Genomic DNA, 17,402 nt, shown 5'->3' on the forward strand with positions numbered 1-17,402 from the left:
GTAGCCGGTTGTGTAGCGCGGCTAGATGGTAGCCGGTTGTGTAGCGCGGCTAGAGGGTAGCCGGTTGTGTAGCGCGGCTAGATGGTAGCTGGATGTGTAGCGCGGCTAGATGGTAGCCGGTTGTGTAGCGCGGCTAGATGGTAGCCGGTTGTGTAGCGCGGCTAGAGGGTAGCCGGTTGTGTAGCGCGGCTAGATGGTAGCCGGTTGTGTAGCGCGGCTAGATGGTAGCCGGTTGTGTAGCGCGGCTAGATGGTAGCCGGTTGTGTAGCGCGGCTAGATGGTAGCCGGCTGTGTAGCGCGGCTAGATGGTAGCCGGCTGTGTAGCGCGGCTAGATGGTAGCCGGTTGTGTAGCGCGGCTAGATGGTAGCCGGTTGTGTAGCGCGGCTAGATGGTAGCCGGTTGTGTAGCGCGGCTAGATGGTAGCCGGTTGTGTAGCGCGGCTAGATGGTAGCTGGTTGTGTAGCGCGGCTAGATGGTAGCCGGTTGTGTAGCGCGGCTAGATGGTAGCCGGTTGTGTAGCGCGGCTAGAGGGTAGCCGGTTGTGTAGCGCGGCTAGATGGTAGCTGGATGTGTAGCGCGGCTAGATGGTAGCCGGTTGTGTAGCGCGGCTAGATGGTAGCTGTACCGGCAATGATCACTGTATGCATATAATTTGTAAAATGTTATTTTGTTCTGTAGTGTCTTGTAAGCCCATGTGGGCTGGGTACCGGTAGGTGTATGACACTTAAATCATATCAATCAACTAGCTGGTAACATTGACAAGGTAGACAAGGTTAGCCTTACCCTTAGCATTTGAGCCACAGGTCAAGTCCCGTTTCCAATTTCCACCTACCAGTCATGTGCAGCTGGTGCAGGCGGTGGTAGACCAGGGCAGCGTCGCGGCTGCTCATGCGAGCATCCTCCCGGAGCCCCCTGGCGCGGAGCCCCCCAGCCCTGGCAGCCAACCAGCGACCCACCCCTAGTCGCTGGAGGCAGAGGCGGAGCAGGGCCCACAGGGCGGCACAGGCCAGGTCCAACTGAGAGGTGGGTAAGGGGCGACCCAGGGCCTTGAGGCAGGTCCATAGGTTCTGACTGGCCTGGGCAAAGTCTCCCTATTGGGGGAGGGAGAGAGGAGGGTAAGTAACCAACACCAAATTTGAAAGAGATACATCCTACAGCGGTGTAGTCTAAATGCTCACAGCAAATGAACGTTACATTTGTCAACTGTGTAAAGTACAAGTTTATTAAGGTTATGATATTGTAGAGAACAATATAATGATTCATTCTGTGTCATTTATAATGACATAGGGCAAAGAAAACTGTTTTGACATTCATTTTATAGCAACCTCTTGGATTGCCCCGTTTCTATCTACATTATAGAGTGGTTCTTCCTAAAAGTTGCGTTGCACTGCAGCACAGCTTGCGGGCTGCCGCAGAATTCTATGGCACGTTATTTAAGTGTCAGCCATTGTTGCCATTAATGCTAGTTACTGCTAGTTTGACCACCAGAGGGCATATTTGAGAAGCATTTGACTGTTTTTAATATTGGCTGTACTACCGAATTTAAAACCGTTTTCTAAGAACATAGTACACGGGATTGAATAAGAAATTTAGCTTAATTCATTTGATTAATATTATGGTGTGTCTATTCCAAGAAAAACGAAAGCCTCTGCGTTTCCATTAGGAAAATATGGCACTGTACAACGTGACCGGTCGGGAGTAGGCTACTAAGTGACTGAGAGTGAAGAGCAAAGTAATCCGAACATTTCCAACCCCTAATTGCAGGCTAACCAATACCCAAATAGATTCATCAAGTCTAGTCCCCATGCTTGTCTTAGAGGAGCGCAAAACGGTGCTGAAAACCCTACACGCTGATAGGCTACTGCTTCAAATCCTCTTATAACAATTGGATGACTTTGGGTGTTCCAGAAAGCAACAATTTGTTACTTTCATTAGCCTACTTTATTCCAATATTTCTGTCATTCAGTGATATTTATTCACATAGTAATTAGTTATGGAACCATCCAGATGAGGTTAGAAAACAACGCAGCCTGTTGTCCTGCTGATAGCCCATCAGGGGTGGACGACTTAAAAGAACTCCAGCACAGAGAAGAGAAAAGAGTCTTGAATAATTAAACATCTGAGTAAAATACTGTTTGACTTGGGGATTATGGTCACGGACAGTGCTATTTGCCGGTGTTACGCCGAACATGAAAGCCCAGGAAAATGAACATGTACAGTAGGCTACAATACTGTAAAGTAGGCCTAATAATGCTAAAAATAACATTAACCATGTGTGTACTCTTGTTTTGACCCAATGACTCGTCTGACAAACAAAGAACTTTGCGTGCTGCAGGCCAGCCATGGATCAAAGCTGGCGAGACATTCAATGACATCAAGAGATTTGCTGGACCCTATGTCAGAGAGGTGTTTTTGGGACCACATCATGTCTATTGTCCTGCTAATAGCCCTTGTAAAAAACAAGTGTTGTTATCTACTATCTAAGGGGCTTTTATAGAACTATAATGCAGGGTTAATAGTAACAATAATAATCGTTGGATGGGCTCTCGGGACTCATTCTATCTTCAATATAATCATTCATTCAGAAGGTTAAACCCTTAGGTTTCAGGCCTGCAGTAGGTTATGGAAACATTGTTTTCAAGTCCTCTGGTGGTTACAGTCCTAACCCTGGAACGTGTGGCACCATTGAAAGAAGCTGGTTTGATGAAAACTGTCAATTTCGTCTGTTCTCTTTGGTAGCAATGTCATAGTTTTTTTATGAACAGTTACCATTAAAAAAACAATATGTTTATCTCTTCCCAACTATTTTACAATCTATATGGCACAGCTGGCATTTCTTTGGTCCTTAAATTAAACTAGTATATATTTTTATTTATCACAATTTTCTTTTACCAATTTTGGTCTTTAATCCAGGGCCGACAGACAAGTTCCTTACTTCTTCCACTTGATAAAGGTTCCAATTAATCATGTTTTTTTTTTGATCTATTAGAATATTTGAGTTTAACCACAATATGATATTTTGGAGATGATTTTGTTTTCAAATAACTGAAAGTGAGCGGTTATAATCTGAATAAAGGGAAAAAGGCCATTCTTGAACACGCGGTGAGACATTCTTAATCATTTGTAAATAAAGCCAGTTTTGTTATTTAGAATTATTTATTTCTGTTTTTAGAGTGAAAGAAACCAAAAGCCAAACGTGCCTATTTTTGGGAAAATCGTCAGTCCACATGTAAAGTGTAATTCCCTCATTTACCCAAGTTCTCACTTAACTCCAGGCACACAGCGACAGTTTTTTTGTTGTTGCCTGATGCAGGACTCTAGTGCCAGAGGAGACTCTCAGACTGAAAACACTTCCATTCATTTACGAAAAGACAGTCAATTTGTGCCACAGTTTAGACTATCGATAGATCAGCGTTCTAACTCCGCCTTGTGATAGTGTGGCGCAATGACAGAATGCCACCATCTAGCACTAATGGTCGCAGCATAAGCTTGCAACTTTTAAAGGAAGAACCACTGTACAGCAGTGAGTGAACACCATACACCCTATTCCCTACATAGTGCACTATATAGGGAATAGGATGCCATTTTGACGAAATCACATTCTCCATATTCTCACCCGTGCCAGGTCGAGGTCTGCCTGCTTGCGGTGCCTCCAGAACAGCACGGAGGATCCAGAGTGGGGCCTGGTGACTGGCTCTCCATAGACCAGCACTCTGACCAGAACCCCAGCCACCAGCACACCATTCAGCAGCCAAACCAACAGAGTGGGTAGCACCCAGTCCATCCAGCCCCACGAGTCAGCTAGGAGGAAAACACAGAGAGAGGATGACTTTTGGAGACACCCACACAGAATTACTTTTGGAGATACAACAACACAATGAGTTTGAGACGCGCACGCAAACACACACACACACAGACAAAGAAGAGATGGACTCACAAGAAAATACACATGGGAGTATTAGATGAACTCACTAGGAGTAAGATACACACCTCCACCACCCTCCCTCTTTCTCTCCCTCCCTCCATACCTGCGTTGTCTAGGCCCAGCATGATCCTGCCTGTCCCAGGATGCACTGCTTGGTTGTTAGCGGTGGTGCTGGAGCCCATCCCTCCACACAGCATGGCAGCCAGGGGATTGAGGGAGAGGAAGAGGAAGGTGAATGTGCACAGTGCCATGCGGGAGCGGTCCAGCATGCCAGCACTGCCCGGAGTGGATGAGGACGTGTCCATCAGATTGACCGCCGGCTGGACGGGAGAGGACAGAACACAAGGAGTCAGGGTTAGAAATAGAACTAAAGCAAGAGGCAGAGATGGAACTGGAACTAGAATTGTAATCAGGGAGTTAGAACTAAGAACTATAACTTATATAAGTTTACCTTACATGATAATTGGAGACACCAATGGTTAGCCATTGAACAAAACAACGGTTTAGCTTCTCTGTTTAAGTTTGTCTCCAGCCTTGTTGCTACAGGATGTATGCTGCTAGAGAATTTCCTTTCATAGCGTTCTATTCTAGGTAACTATAGCTGAGAAGTCCAACATATTTCAAGCTCCTTTCTTAAAGTCACGAAAAGCATTAGTTATGGGTTGGGTTGCAATGGGTCTGAAACTTTCCGGGAAATTTCCGGACATTTTCCATGGGAAGTTAAGCCCTGGAATTTGGGGAATTTAGCTTAAATTCATCAAAAATGTTAGCTTATAACAGTGAACCTTTTTTGTGGTACAGACAAGGCAATTCTAGGTCTGTGGCATATTTTGGTTAAACTATCCCCAATTCAATTGAATTCCAACCCTCTGCATGGACAGTGCATTCATCCATCACATGTGCAGTGCACTCTTCCATCAGATGTACAGCTAATTCTCAAGATCTTGCACACTAATGAGATGCTATTGAGCCCACACTAATACACTGTCTGAGCTAAGGACTACATGCTTTCTGGTAAGTTTTGATTACAATACTGGGTGGGCTGAATATATTTTATACGACATACATTATTATTTGTTAACTAGTAAATAGTAGCCTACAGCAAAGTGTGTTTAAATAATTTATAACTTGTTAACAATTTATGCTAGTTAGTTTCTGCTACCATGTTGGTTTTAATTGCTTGAGGCTGCTAACTGAGGAGTGTTAATTCACCTGTTTCCATACATGTTTCATTTTAAAACATTTATCTTACAAAGGAGTTGTTTAATCTAACTGCTTAACCATTTATCTTTACATGGAATTGTATTTTTTCTCATCTTTACAGGAAAATGCCACAGGCACTATCTGATGTGTGGAGACATTTCCCTGCAGCTAATGTAGAAGGAAAAGCTGTGTACATTTGCAAATACTGTGTCAAATCATACGTGCAGAATGCAACAACGATGCAGAATCATCTGGCCAAGTGCATAACGTTCCCTCAGCGCTCACAACAAGCAACCTCTGACAAAAGTCCCTCTACTTCTACTCGAGGTGAAAATGATGAATCAGATATCTTATCGATAGCAACAGCTCATGGCCCTCCTGGAATCAGAAGTTTTTTTTTAACTCAATGGAGGAACGTAGTCAAAGAAATGCTGATGAATGTCTTGCTCGAGCTGTGTATGCAACTGGTTCACCTCTGATGCTCACAGGCAATGTGTATTGGAAGAGATTTCGCCCAGCATACACCCCTCCAACCAGACATGCTTTATCTACTCATTTGCTGGATGCAGAGTTCACCAGAGTTCAAGTGAAGGTCAAGCAAATCATAGAGAAAGCAGACTGTATTGCAATCATCTCTGATGGGTTGTCAAATGTTCGTGGGCGAGGAATAATTAACTATATTATCTCCACCCCTCAACCAGTATTCTACAAGAGCACAGACACAAGGGACAACAGACACACCGGTCTCTTCATCCATACACGCTGCAGTGTACATGTTGGACCCCAAGTATGCTGGCAAGAGCATCCTGTCTGGTGCAGAGATCAACAAGGCCCATGGTGTCATCACTACCGTGTCTCGCCACCTTGGCCTGGATGTGGGCAAGGTTCTTGGCAGTCTGGCGAAGTACACTTCCAAGCAAGAGCTTTGGGATGGAGATGCAATATGGCAGTCGTGCCAACATATTTCATCAGCCACCTGGTGGAAGGGACTTTGTGGATCTGAGGTTCTTTCCCCTGTTGCCTTCATCATCCTCCAAATCACACCAACATCAGCCGCATCAGAGCGCAACTGTTCCTTGTTTTGGAACACACACACCAAAGCACACAACAGGCTGACCAACAAAATTTGGTGGCCATCCAGGCAAATTTTAGGCTTTTTGAGCCTGACAACGAGCCATCCTCAACAAGGTTAGAAAGTGATAGTGAAGATGAGGCCTCAGAGTCTGATGTTCAAGAGGTGGACATTGAGGAGGTCCAGGGAGAAGACATGGAAGCTTGAGAGGAAGACAAAAAAAGCTTTAGTTTCTAGACTATCATTTTACAGATGTATGTTGAAAACATTTTTGGGAGATGCCATGGATCATTGGGGATCATTCAATATTCCCCTTTGTTGTTCAGTGAAATCATCCCATGTGAAGAGTCAACTCATTTAATTAAAGTTAAATTCGTAACTAAATCGTTTTTTTTTTTCTATTGGAAGGATTTAATCATTTGCAATTGTGTCTACTTATGATAAGGTAAAAGGTTTATGTTTATGTCTCCATATGATATGGTAAATATATCCAATGCAAAAAACATCTATATTTAAATGGTATTAATATTAATTCCCGTATATTCCTGTTAACTCCCACGGAAAGTTTCCACCTCTGAATATTCAACCCTAGTTACGGGTAACATCCAGTCTCCTGACTGGCTCCACTCAATGCTTTTCAGTGAGGTTTCACGTCTCAGGTTGTGAAACCCACCTTGCTGTCCTCCCCCATGGGGCTGTCGGGTTCTGAGTCGCTGCCACAGTGGGAGTAGGAGGTGGGAGAGCCCACGTCGGATGGCGGCGGGGTGGGTAGCTCGCTCTTTACGTCCGTCTGTGGGCCATCCACCTCCATGGCAACCAGGTCCTTCAGAGACTCTGGAGAGGAGGGAGAGAGAGGAAGGAGGAGAGAGGAGGAGAAAGGAGAGGAGGGAGGTAGAGAAAGAAAGGATGAACCTCACAATAGTTCAGGCCAACCTCATCACACTGTTATGACAACTATATCTATAAAGTGTCTCAGAGTGCTGATCTAGAATCAGTTTACTGATATACGGGCCCAGCTCTTGATCTGAGCACAACAAGCACTTGCTATCAGAAATTGACTGCATTTCACAAAGCACTTCTTTAAGCAATTAAAAGCTTTAGCCATGAAGAATCCTTCTTCTTCATAAAGAATAACAATAGGATCATGATAAAGGGAGGATGGAAGAGAGGAAAGGGCAGGCATAGAAGGAGAAGAAGAGCCAGGGCAGGGAGGAGAAGAACCACTCACTGTTCTTCTGGGCAGACATCTTCAGGGCCATGTTCTCTTTTTTCAGTTTCTGGTTGGACTGCTGCAGGTAGCGGATGTAGTCTATTGCCTTCTTCAGAATTGCTGACTTGTTGAGCTGCTTAGCAGATGAAAAAGGTAAATACAACAACTTGTTGAGCTGCTTAGCAGATGAAAAGGGTAAATACAACAACTTGTTGAGATGCTTAGCAGATGAAAAGGGTAAATACAACAACTTGTTGAGCTGCTTAGCAGATGAAAAGGGTAAATACAACAACTTGTTGAGCTGCTTAGCAGATGAAAAGGGTAAATACAACAACTTGTTGAGCTGCTTAGCAGATGAAAAGGGTAAATACAACAACTTGTTGAGCTGCTTAGCAGATGAAAAGGGTAAATACAACAACTTGTTGAGCTGCTTAGCAGATGAAAAGGGTAAATACAACAACTTGTTGAGCTGCTTAGCAGATTAAAAAGATAAATACAACAACTTGTTGAGCTGCTTAGCAGATGAAAAAGATAAATACAACAACTTGTTGAGCTGCTTAGCAGATGAAAAGGGTAAATACAACAACTTGTTGAGCTGCTTAGCAGATGAAAAGGGTAAATACAACAACTTGTTGAGCTGCTTAGCAGATGAAAAGGGTAAATACAACAACTTGTTGAGCTGCTTAGCAGATGAAAAAGATAAATACAACAACTTGTTGAGCTGCTTAGCAGATGAAAAGGGTAAATACAACAACTTGTTGAGCTGCTTAGCAGATTAAAAAGATAAATACAACAACTTGTTGAGCTGCTTAGCAGATGAAAAGGGTAAATACAACAACTTGTTGAGCTGCTTAGCAGATGAAAAGGGTAAATACAACAACTTGTTGAGCTGCTTAGCAGAAGAAAAAGGTAAATACAACAACTTGTTGAGCTGCTTAGCAGATGAAAAGGGTAAATACAACAACTTGTTGAGCTGCTTAGCAGATGAAAAGGGTAAATACAACAACTTGTTGAGCTGCTTAGCAGAAGAAAAAGGTAAATACAACAACTTGTTGAGCTGCTTAGCAGATGAAAAGGGTAAATACAACAACTTGTTGAGCTGCTTAGCAGATGAAAAAGGTGAATACAAATTTAATGCAAGATTTTAAGAGCCTCTGATAAACAGTATGCATTTGAATGCAACCAATGAGCTTTTCTTCAATATAATACGAACACAGCATTAACGTCTTGACATTGGAATCCACAAACAAAACAGTGGCCGTGTCCCAATACCCATACTAGCGTACTAAACAGCACGCAAAAAAATATATAATGTATAGTATTTTTTTTTTTTTATGTAATAGTACTCCAAATGAGTCATCTAATATGAGATTGCGTTGATTCCTGCTATTCGTTCGTTTTGGTACAGCGTGTCAATTTATCTATTTATCAGCTGTTGTCAAACACTCGAGTCGGAAAAGACGAGTGACTTAAACTAGATCAGCCTAAATGAGTATGCAGAATGTAGTACGCTAGTATGGGTATTTGGACACAGCCAGTTACTTTTCTCTGTCAGATGATTCAGTTCTTGAAAGCTCTACTGTATCTCAATGGGAATCTCCTGCTTAAAATGTATGTTGCAAATAATATTTAGCAAATATGTATATATATTTTTAATATATGTATATATTTCCAATATTAATACCTTGGCCTCAGTCCCGGCCACCAGGTCTTTAAGCTCAAGGATCTTGTCGTTGATGGATGAGCGGTAGCGCTTCTCGATGGCGTTGTGGGCGGTGCGCTTCTCGCCCTTGGGGGGCAGGCCCATAGGTTTACTGCTGATTGTGATACGGTTGATGGGCAGCTTGTCAGAGTCCATCATCACTGGCACTGTGGTCAGGAAGGTGCCACCACTCATCAGAGCCTAGAGGGGTAGAGAGATAGAGGGAGGGAGGGAGGTATGGAAGAAGAAAGAGGGAGGAGAGAAAGAGAGGGAGGGAGAAAGAAAGAGGGAGGAGAGAGAGAGGGAGGGAGGGATGGAGAAAGAAAGAGGGAGAGAAAGAGAGGGAGGGAGGGATGGAGAAAGAAAGAAAGAGGGAGGAGAGAAAGAGAGGGATGGAGAAAGAAAGAGGAGGGAGAGAAAGAGAGGGAGGGAGAAAGAAAGAGGGAGGAGAGAGAGAGGGAGGGAGGGATGGAGAAATAAAGAGGGAGGAGAGAAAGAGAGGGAGTGAGGGATGGAGAAAGAAAGAGGGAGGAGAGAAAGAGAGGAAGGGAGGGATGGAGAAAGAAAGAGGGATAAGAGAAAGAGAGGGATGGAGAAAGAAAGAGGAGGGAGAAAGAAAGAGAGGGAGGGAGAAAGAAAGAGGGAGGAGAGAGAGAGGGAGGGAGGGATGGAGAAAGAAAGAGGGAGGAGAGAAAGAGGAGGGAGAGAAAGAGAGGGAGGGAGAAAGAAAGGAGGGAGAGAAAGGGAGGGATGGAGAAAGAAAGAGGAGGGAGAGAAAGAGGGAGGGAGGGATGGAGAAAGAAAGAGGAGGGAAAGAAAGAGAGGGATTGAGAAAGAAAGAGGGAGAAAGAAAGAGGAGGGAGAGAAAGAGAGTGATGGAGAAAGAAAGAGGGAGAAAGAAAGAGGAGGGAGAGAAAGAGAGGGAGGGAGAAAGAAAGAAAGAGGGAGGAGAGACATTGTTTCTAAGAAGACAATCACTAAAGTAGCATCTAGATCAGGGGTGTCAAACTCATTCGGGCTTCAACGACGTCCAGAGGGCCGCAATGAAAAATGTGTTAGATACCATTGCCGTCAAAATGTGTAAGAAATTGTTCTCTATCCATCGTTTTTTGGAATTTTGCATTAGTGAGCTGGACAGAGGAAACTGTATGAATGTAGGTCCAAGACCATTTATACACAGTTTCCATTCAGTTTTAGTCATCATCAAGTATATTGAGTTTGTTTCCCCCTCAGACAGGCAGTATGTTTGACACAATGTCCTATACACCACAATACTTTCTATTCTTCCACTACCATAAAAATACTTTTAGACTATTTTTCTTCGGGAAAATGACCATTTCTAAATGCTGTTACTACTTTATGACATTACTATTCCTACCATCTCGTTCCTACCTGGAGTGAGTGGGTGGTCTGGGCTGTGGTGGTGGTTCCTACCTGGAGTGAGTGGGTGGTCTGGGCTGTGGTGGTGGTTCCTACCTGCAGTGAGTGGGTGGTCTGGGCTGTGGTGGTGGTTCCTACCTGGAGTGAGTGGGTGGTCTGGGCTGTGGTGGTGGTTCCTAACTGGAGTGAGTGGGTGGTCTGGGCTGTGGTGGTGGTTCCTACCTGGAGTGAGTGGGTGGTCTGGGCTGTGGTGGTGGTTCCTACATGCAGTGAGTGGGTGGTCTGGGCTGTGGTGGTGGTTCCTAACTGGAGTGAGTGGGTGGTCTGGGCTGTGGTGGTGGTTCCTACCTGCAGTGAGTGGGTGGTCTGGGCTGTGGTGGTGGTTCCTACCTGGAGTGAGTGGGTGGTCTGGGCTGTGGTGGTGGTTCCTACCTGCAGTGAGTAGGTGGTCTGGGCTGTGGTGGTGGTTCCTACCTGCAGTGAGTGGGTGGTCTGGGCTGTGGTGGTGGTTCCTAACTGGAGTGAGTGGGTGGGCTGTGGTGGTGGTTCCTAACTGGAGTGAGTGGGTGGTCTGGGCTGTGGTTCCTAACTGGAGTGAGTGGGTGGGCTGTGGTGGTGGTTCCTAACTGGAGTGAGTGGGTGGTCTGGGCTGTGGTTCCTACCTGCAGTGAGTGGGTGCGCTAGGATGTGGTTCCTACCTGCAGTGAGTGGGTGCTCTGGGCTGTGGTTCCTACCTGCAGTGAGTGGGTGCTCTGGGCTGTGGTTCCTACCTGCAGTGAGTGGGTGCTCTAGGATGTGGTTCCTACCTGCAGTGAGTGGGTGCTCTGGGCTGTGGTGATGGTTCCTACCTGCAGTGAGTGGGTGCTCTGGGATGTGGTTCCTACCTGCAGTGAGTGGGTGCTCTGGGATGTGGTTCCTACCTGCAGTGAGTGGGTGCTCTGGGATGTGGTTCCTACCTGCAGTGAGTGGGTGCTCTAGGATGTGGTTCCTACCTGCAGTGAGTGGGTGCTCTGGGATATGGTTCCTACCTGCAGTGAGTGGGTGCTCTAGGATGTGGTTCCTACCTGCAGTGAGTGGGTGCTCTAGGATGTGGTTCCTACCTGCAGTGAGTGGGTGCTCTAGGATGTGGTTCCTACCTGCAGTGAGTGGGTGCTCTAGGATGTGGTTCCTACCTGCAGTGAGTGGGTGCTCTGGGCTGTGGTTCCTACCTGCAGTGAGTGGGTGCTCTGGGCTGTGGTTCCTACCTGCAGTGAGTGGGTGCTCTGGGATGTGGTGGTGGCCAGGGAGGTGATGCATGGAGAGGCCACAGTAGTGACCATACAGGGGTCACGGTTCAGGGTGGTAAGCAGCAGAGACTCAGCCTTGATAAACTGGGGCTGGAGCAATACCTAAGAGGAGGAGGAGCGAGTGGGAGAGAGAGAGAGCGAGGGAGAGGGAGAGAGAGAGCGAGGGAGAGAGAGAGAGAGAGCGAGCGAGGGAGAGAGAGAGAGAGCGAGGGAGAGAGAGAGAGAGCGAGGGAGAGAGAGAGAGAGCGAGGGAGAGAGAGAGAGAGCGAGGGAGAGAGAGAGAGAGCGAGGGAGAGAGAGAGAGAGCGAGGGAGAGAGAGAGAAAGAGAGAGATGGAGGGTTAGACTATAAGCCTGAGGGAGCAGTTCTGTTCCATTGAAATGAATTAGAAATGAAACAAATACTAGGACAATAATAGGTTTGAATGCAAAGAACAAATCATTTTTTTCTGGTGTGTTGATATTCTTAGGGTTAATGAGTCTCATCAAACATAACACACACACACTCACTCCAGGTGAACAAACTAACTTGTTGAATGTGATGTGATGCGATGGTCTGAGCTGGGGGGCTTGCTGAGGTGGTCAGGAGGGGGGCCGTAGTGGTCAGAGCCTGGATGGTCATTGGCTGAACACCGGAAGGGGACGACGACAGGCTGACCATGGGCTGGGCGGGGCCTCCTTGATGATTGACAGCTAGAAAAATAATCAGGGTCATGTTCATTAGGCACCAAACGGAAGAAAACTGCCTGAAACAAGGAGGGAGTACTTAAATATTTGTTTCTGGGTTCAAAACGTCATGCTAGTATGGACTCAATTGTGTTTGAAATAATTCAAGCTGTAAAACCAGCTGTAAAACTAAAACACCATATAAACTGGCGTCACCATAAGTCTTTGGCAAGGCCAAAGTTCACATACATTTTTTGCGTGGCTTAGTAGTGTATGACCTTTCCCCCTGGTGAGTGATATCATTATGGGATACTGGCTGAAGCGGGGAGTGTACACTACAGTACGTTTGGTAGCTATAAAGACACTTGAGTCACTGACCGATAACAGTATGGATTATCATTGTAGGAATGACCTTTGACCTCTAGAAAACATATGATATGATGACTGTAGCAGGCAGTGTGTAACATAACAGTACAGGTGGCTGTAAAGACATTGGTCTACACAGAGTCAGTAGGTTTGTAATGCTGGGGCATGGCTGCATGGGGCAGATATCTTACTGTAGTTTCAAATCTAATTTTATTTGTCACATACACATGGTTAGCAGATGTTAATGCGAGTGTAGCGAGACATTGTTAAAGGGACAGTGTTGCACAGGTATGCGACACGGGCAAGGTGTGTATATCTGAATATGGCTCATAGAGAGCGTAGACAAAAAACCCTCTCTCAGCCTCAGGGACGGTCCTTCACTTTGACCAACGGGTATTAGATTGGGATTTTGACTGACAGTCAGCGGAGGTTGTTGAGTAACCCACTGACTCTCCTTTGGAAACATGCTGAACTACTACTGTTACTGCACCATAGAACACAACTCTATCTCCTCATAACATAACACCAAGTAGGCTTTCTTCAGGGAGTGAGTGTTTGTGCTTTGTATACCAGTTTCCATTGTCAGTCCCTACCTTTCGCCTTGAGAGAGAGAGACAGAGAGAGAGTGTGTGTGAGAGTGGGTGAGACAGTAGGAGTGTGAGCATGTGTAAACTGTTCCTCCAGTCATGCTCTGCTCTCATCCAGACACAACAGCATGGCCCTGCTCTGCATCATAAATAAGACGTCTTAACGACCATGTGGCTCTACTACTAGCAACACATGGTGGGGTCCCTCCTTCCCTCCCATTACCTGGCAGGACGGGGCTGAGCAGGGAGGGCCATGGGGAAACCCCTACAACCATTAAAATAGCTATGTTTCATCTCCACGTGGAAGGGGTTAGGATTAGGGGGAGTGACTCAGTTTTACATTTCCTTGCATTCGTTTGCTCCCTTGGCCTTATTTTCTGACTCTCATCCATCTACTACCAGCATTTCAACTATTAATACAGAGGAATGGAGACAATCTGTTCCTCACCTTTGTAGCCATTGTGGGTGCTGTAGTTAATCCGTATCTGCTGGGTGTGGGCCTGGGACTGCTGGGGGGCAGGAGAGGTGAACAGGGCTTGGGGGGCGGGGCTGAACACGGGGCTCTGGCCGGGTACAGTATGGGGGGAGGAGGCTGGGGGAGGAAGCTGGACTGGAACAGGGGCTGGGGGGGAGAGGACCGGCAGGGGCAGGTCCACCTTGGACTCCCTGAGACCCTGAGCAGCCTGGGCTGATGGAGAGCCCTGCTGGGGAGCTGGCTGCGGCCTAGGTAGTGGTACAGGGGTGGAGGTGGTGACTTGGGCCAGGGGTGACTGCTGGAAGGTGGGGGGGTGGAAGGCCTTGTCTGGGGGGGAGGAACTGCAGATGATGGGGGGCCCCAGGAGAGCATCAAGGTGGGGGCTGCTGCTCAGGATTGAGGAGGTGGTGGATGGAGGGGAGGTGGTGGAGTGGGGCAGGCTGAGGGCAGGGAGGTCCTGGGTAGGGGTGACCCCTGTGAACTGAGGGGGGTCAAAGAGACCCGCCATGTCCTGGTTGAACTCCACCATGTCCTGGTTGTTGATGAGCTGCAGCATGTCTGAGGAGAGATGGGGATATAGTCAGAGTACTCCATAGATTGAGAGAAGCAGAGACAGAGAGAGACAGGGGATGCCTTGTTAACCATGACATTACCACAGAAATCAGGAAAAGAGGGTCAAATAAGACAAAACTAAAACAAAGTAATCTAAGTTGAAGACTGTGATTAGTTGAATCATGTGTTAAAGCTAGACTGGAACAAACAGCTGTACACACACACACACACACACACACAGCAGAGCCTTTTGTTCACTCCATACTGCAGTCATTTTGAACATCTTAAAAACCTCTTGAGTGTAGGGGGCAGTATTTTGATTTTTGGATGAAAAACATACCCAAATTTAACTTCCTATTTCTCAGGCCCAGATTCTAGAATATGCATATAATTGTAAGATTAGGATAGAAAACACTCTAAAGTTTCCAAAACTGTCAAAATATTGTCTGTGAGAATAACAGAACTGATATTACAGGCGAAAACCTGAGGAAAATCAAACCAGGAAGTGGCTTCTATTTTGAAAGCTCCATGTTCCATAGCCTGCCTTCGCTCCATTTAAAGGGATATCAACCAGATTCCTTTTCCTACGGCTTCCCCATGGTGTGAAAAGTCTTTAGACATAGTTTCAGGCTTTTATTTTGAAAAATGAGCGAGAAAGATCACATCGTGTCAGTGTATAGCTGGGTGTCCCCAGAATTTTGCTTGCGCAAAAGTTTGGAGCAGTCTTTGTGTCTCTCTCTCCTATTGACGAAGCTAAAGTACCGGTTGATATATTATCGATTATATATTGAAAAAACAACCTGAGGATTGATTATGAAAAAACGTTTGACGTGTTTCTGTGGACATTACGGATACTATTTGGAATTTTCGTCTGCGATGTCGTGACCGCTCACGCCTGTGGATTTCTGAACATAACGCGCCAAACAAATGGAGGTATTTTGGATATAAAAATAATCTTTATGAAACAAAAGGAACATTTATTGTGTAACTGCGAGTCTTGTGAGTGCAAACATCCGAAGATCAAAGTTAAGCAATTTAATTTATTGCTTTTCTGACTTTCATGACCAATCTACTTGGCTGCTAGCTGTTTGTAATATTTTGTCTACTGAGAGAGATGTTCTTACATTAAATTAGTAATTTAATTTGAATTTGGCGCGCTTGCAATCCAGCTGATGTTGACGTAAATAATCTCGCTAACGGGATGGGTGCATCAGCGTGCCTCCCAATGACCAAACCACGTTTCTGGGCCTCTGAATGGAGCAGAGATAAAACCCTGTAACCCAATCGGAGCGTTTCATGATTGTCAACTAAAGGCTTAAATTAAGACTTGAACCACTGGGTGACTGACTGACAGAGCATTTCTCCCATCTCTCTCGCCACACCACATGGTAATGTGTCACTTAATCTCTGCCCTAACTCCACTAGAAAAACCAAGAACTGGGCTCAAAGTGTCCCAGAGTAGGTGCTGATCTAAGATCAGTTTTGATCATAATGAATCAGATTATCATGAACACAAAAGATCTGATCCTAGAACAGCACTCATACTCAGATACTTTGTGGATATGGGCCCTGATCTGAGAAGTAGAGCAGGACAGTAAATGGGGCCAGCTCAGTTCAGTCCTGGTCAGTAATGCAGTTATTATGGGGCCACTGCAGCAGAGGAGACTGGCTCTATGCCACTCTAATGGGCTCCAAAAGGGCCACAGCGAGACAGGCAACACAATAGACACTATGATCACAGTCACACCATCCCAGACCTGCAGCTACTTCACTACTATTCACAGCATTATGATGCACACGGTCTGTCAAAAGGACAACAACCCTGAGTAGGTGAGGATGGAGACACAAGAAGAATTGAGTGTTGATGAAAAGGGTGATGTTTACTATGCTATGCTGCACCCTCCATGTAAACATGGCATGGTAGCACTTTACATTAGAACATGGAACTGAGTAATAGTAGCAAGTTAATTACTCAAACTGAAAACTTTATTCTCTAATAATACAACAGGCCTTGTTTTAGGGTAATACACTGTATAGCATACTTGTTTCATCAGCTAGAGATGCTCACAATTATTGTCTATGAGAAACCTTCGTTAGTACAGGATAGCTTATTCTTCTGGATTTCCAACAGAAATAGGCTGTAGGTTAGGCTATCCCGAATGAGTTTCAGGCAGCACAGTGAGGAGGCTGTTCCCTGGCAAGGAGAAATACCATTTTGTTTCATCTTAGACCAAATCATCAAGCTAATAGTCATATGTTATAAGGACTAGGTTCAGTAATAACGGAACACACTTCATGCTTCTGCCTTTGCTCTCTGTCTCTCTGCACACCAGTCTGACTAGCCTGGATTTGTAAACCAATGTTTTGTATGAGGTGATCGCTGCCGACCAATCAGAAAGTGCCTCAGACACTTGCAATGCAGACCAGCCCCCAAGATAGAAAGAGAGGAAGCACTTGTGGTTTCAATGAGAAGGGGTTACTATGGGACAATTTAGTGCTGGGTTACTCTCGGTCAATTTTTAGGGTAGTGAGTGGAATCAATGAAGGGTGAGATGCTGCAGCAGAGCAGTTGTTGGCAAACAACCAACCATTGATTATACTGACAAATAACATTAGTTAATATCACCAACGAATCGAATAGCCACCATTTAATTGAATGCACTTATGCATTGACGTAACTAGGTTCGATATAACTATACTAATTTAAATATAAACGATTAACATTTTATTAATAAGACTGCAACATATGATTAATTCATACATAAATAGGAATTATATATGGGTGGGAAAAAAGCAACCATCAGATCATGATTCATGTTATAGACTTATTTCACGCCTCTTGAAATGAACCCGACAGGGAACGCTCGACATTAACCTCGTCGTGATGTCAGTAGGACAAGTTGGAGGGGGCGGGGCACATTAACTAGCGTCTGTTCCGTTCATCACACACAAGCTAGCAGTGAACTATCAGCTCGTGT

The 17,402-nt window shown here is 45.4% G+C and overlaps 1 protein-coding gene across 2 annotated transcripts in view; it reads right to left on the bottom strand.

Moving 5' to 3' along the window:
- Window positions 1-17,402, bottom strand: part of srebf1 (sterol regulatory element binding transcription factor 1) — a 39,974-nt gene that overhangs the window by 18,122 nt on the left and 4,450 nt on the right. The window contains exons 2-10 of one of the 2 annotated variants that reach the window (XM_090194053.1): window positions 13,846-14,430; window positions 12,308-12,471; window positions 11,738-11,881; window positions 9,096-9,314; window positions 7,430-7,544; window positions 6,875-7,035; window positions 4,030-4,246; window positions 3,618-3,802; window positions 834-1,092 (exon numbers count right to left, since the gene is read on the bottom strand). In XM_090194053.1, coding sequence (XP_090050179.1) covers window positions 834-1,092; window positions 3,618-3,802; window positions 4,030-4,246; window positions 6,875-7,035; window positions 7,430-7,544; window positions 9,096-9,314; window positions 11,738-11,881; window positions 12,308-12,471; window positions 13,846-14,430 — 2,049 coding nt within the window. Of the gene's footprint in view, window positions 1-833; window positions 1,093-3,617; window positions 3,803-4,029; window positions 4,247-6,874; window positions 7,036-7,429; window positions 7,548-9,095; window positions 9,315-11,737; window positions 11,882-12,307; window positions 12,472-13,845; window positions 14,431-17,402 lie in introns of both variants that reach the window. The other variant, XM_090194052.1, reaches the window with a different exon arrangement.

This window comes from Oncorhynchus mykiss, chromosome 12, assembly GCF_057628025.1.
Source record: "Oncorhynchus mykiss isolate SJ-2025 chromosome 12, ASM5762802v1, whole genome shotgun sequence".
In the NCBI taxonomy this organism is placed as follows: Eukaryota; Metazoa; Chordata; class Actinopteri; order Salmoniformes; family Salmonidae; genus Oncorhynchus; species Oncorhynchus mykiss.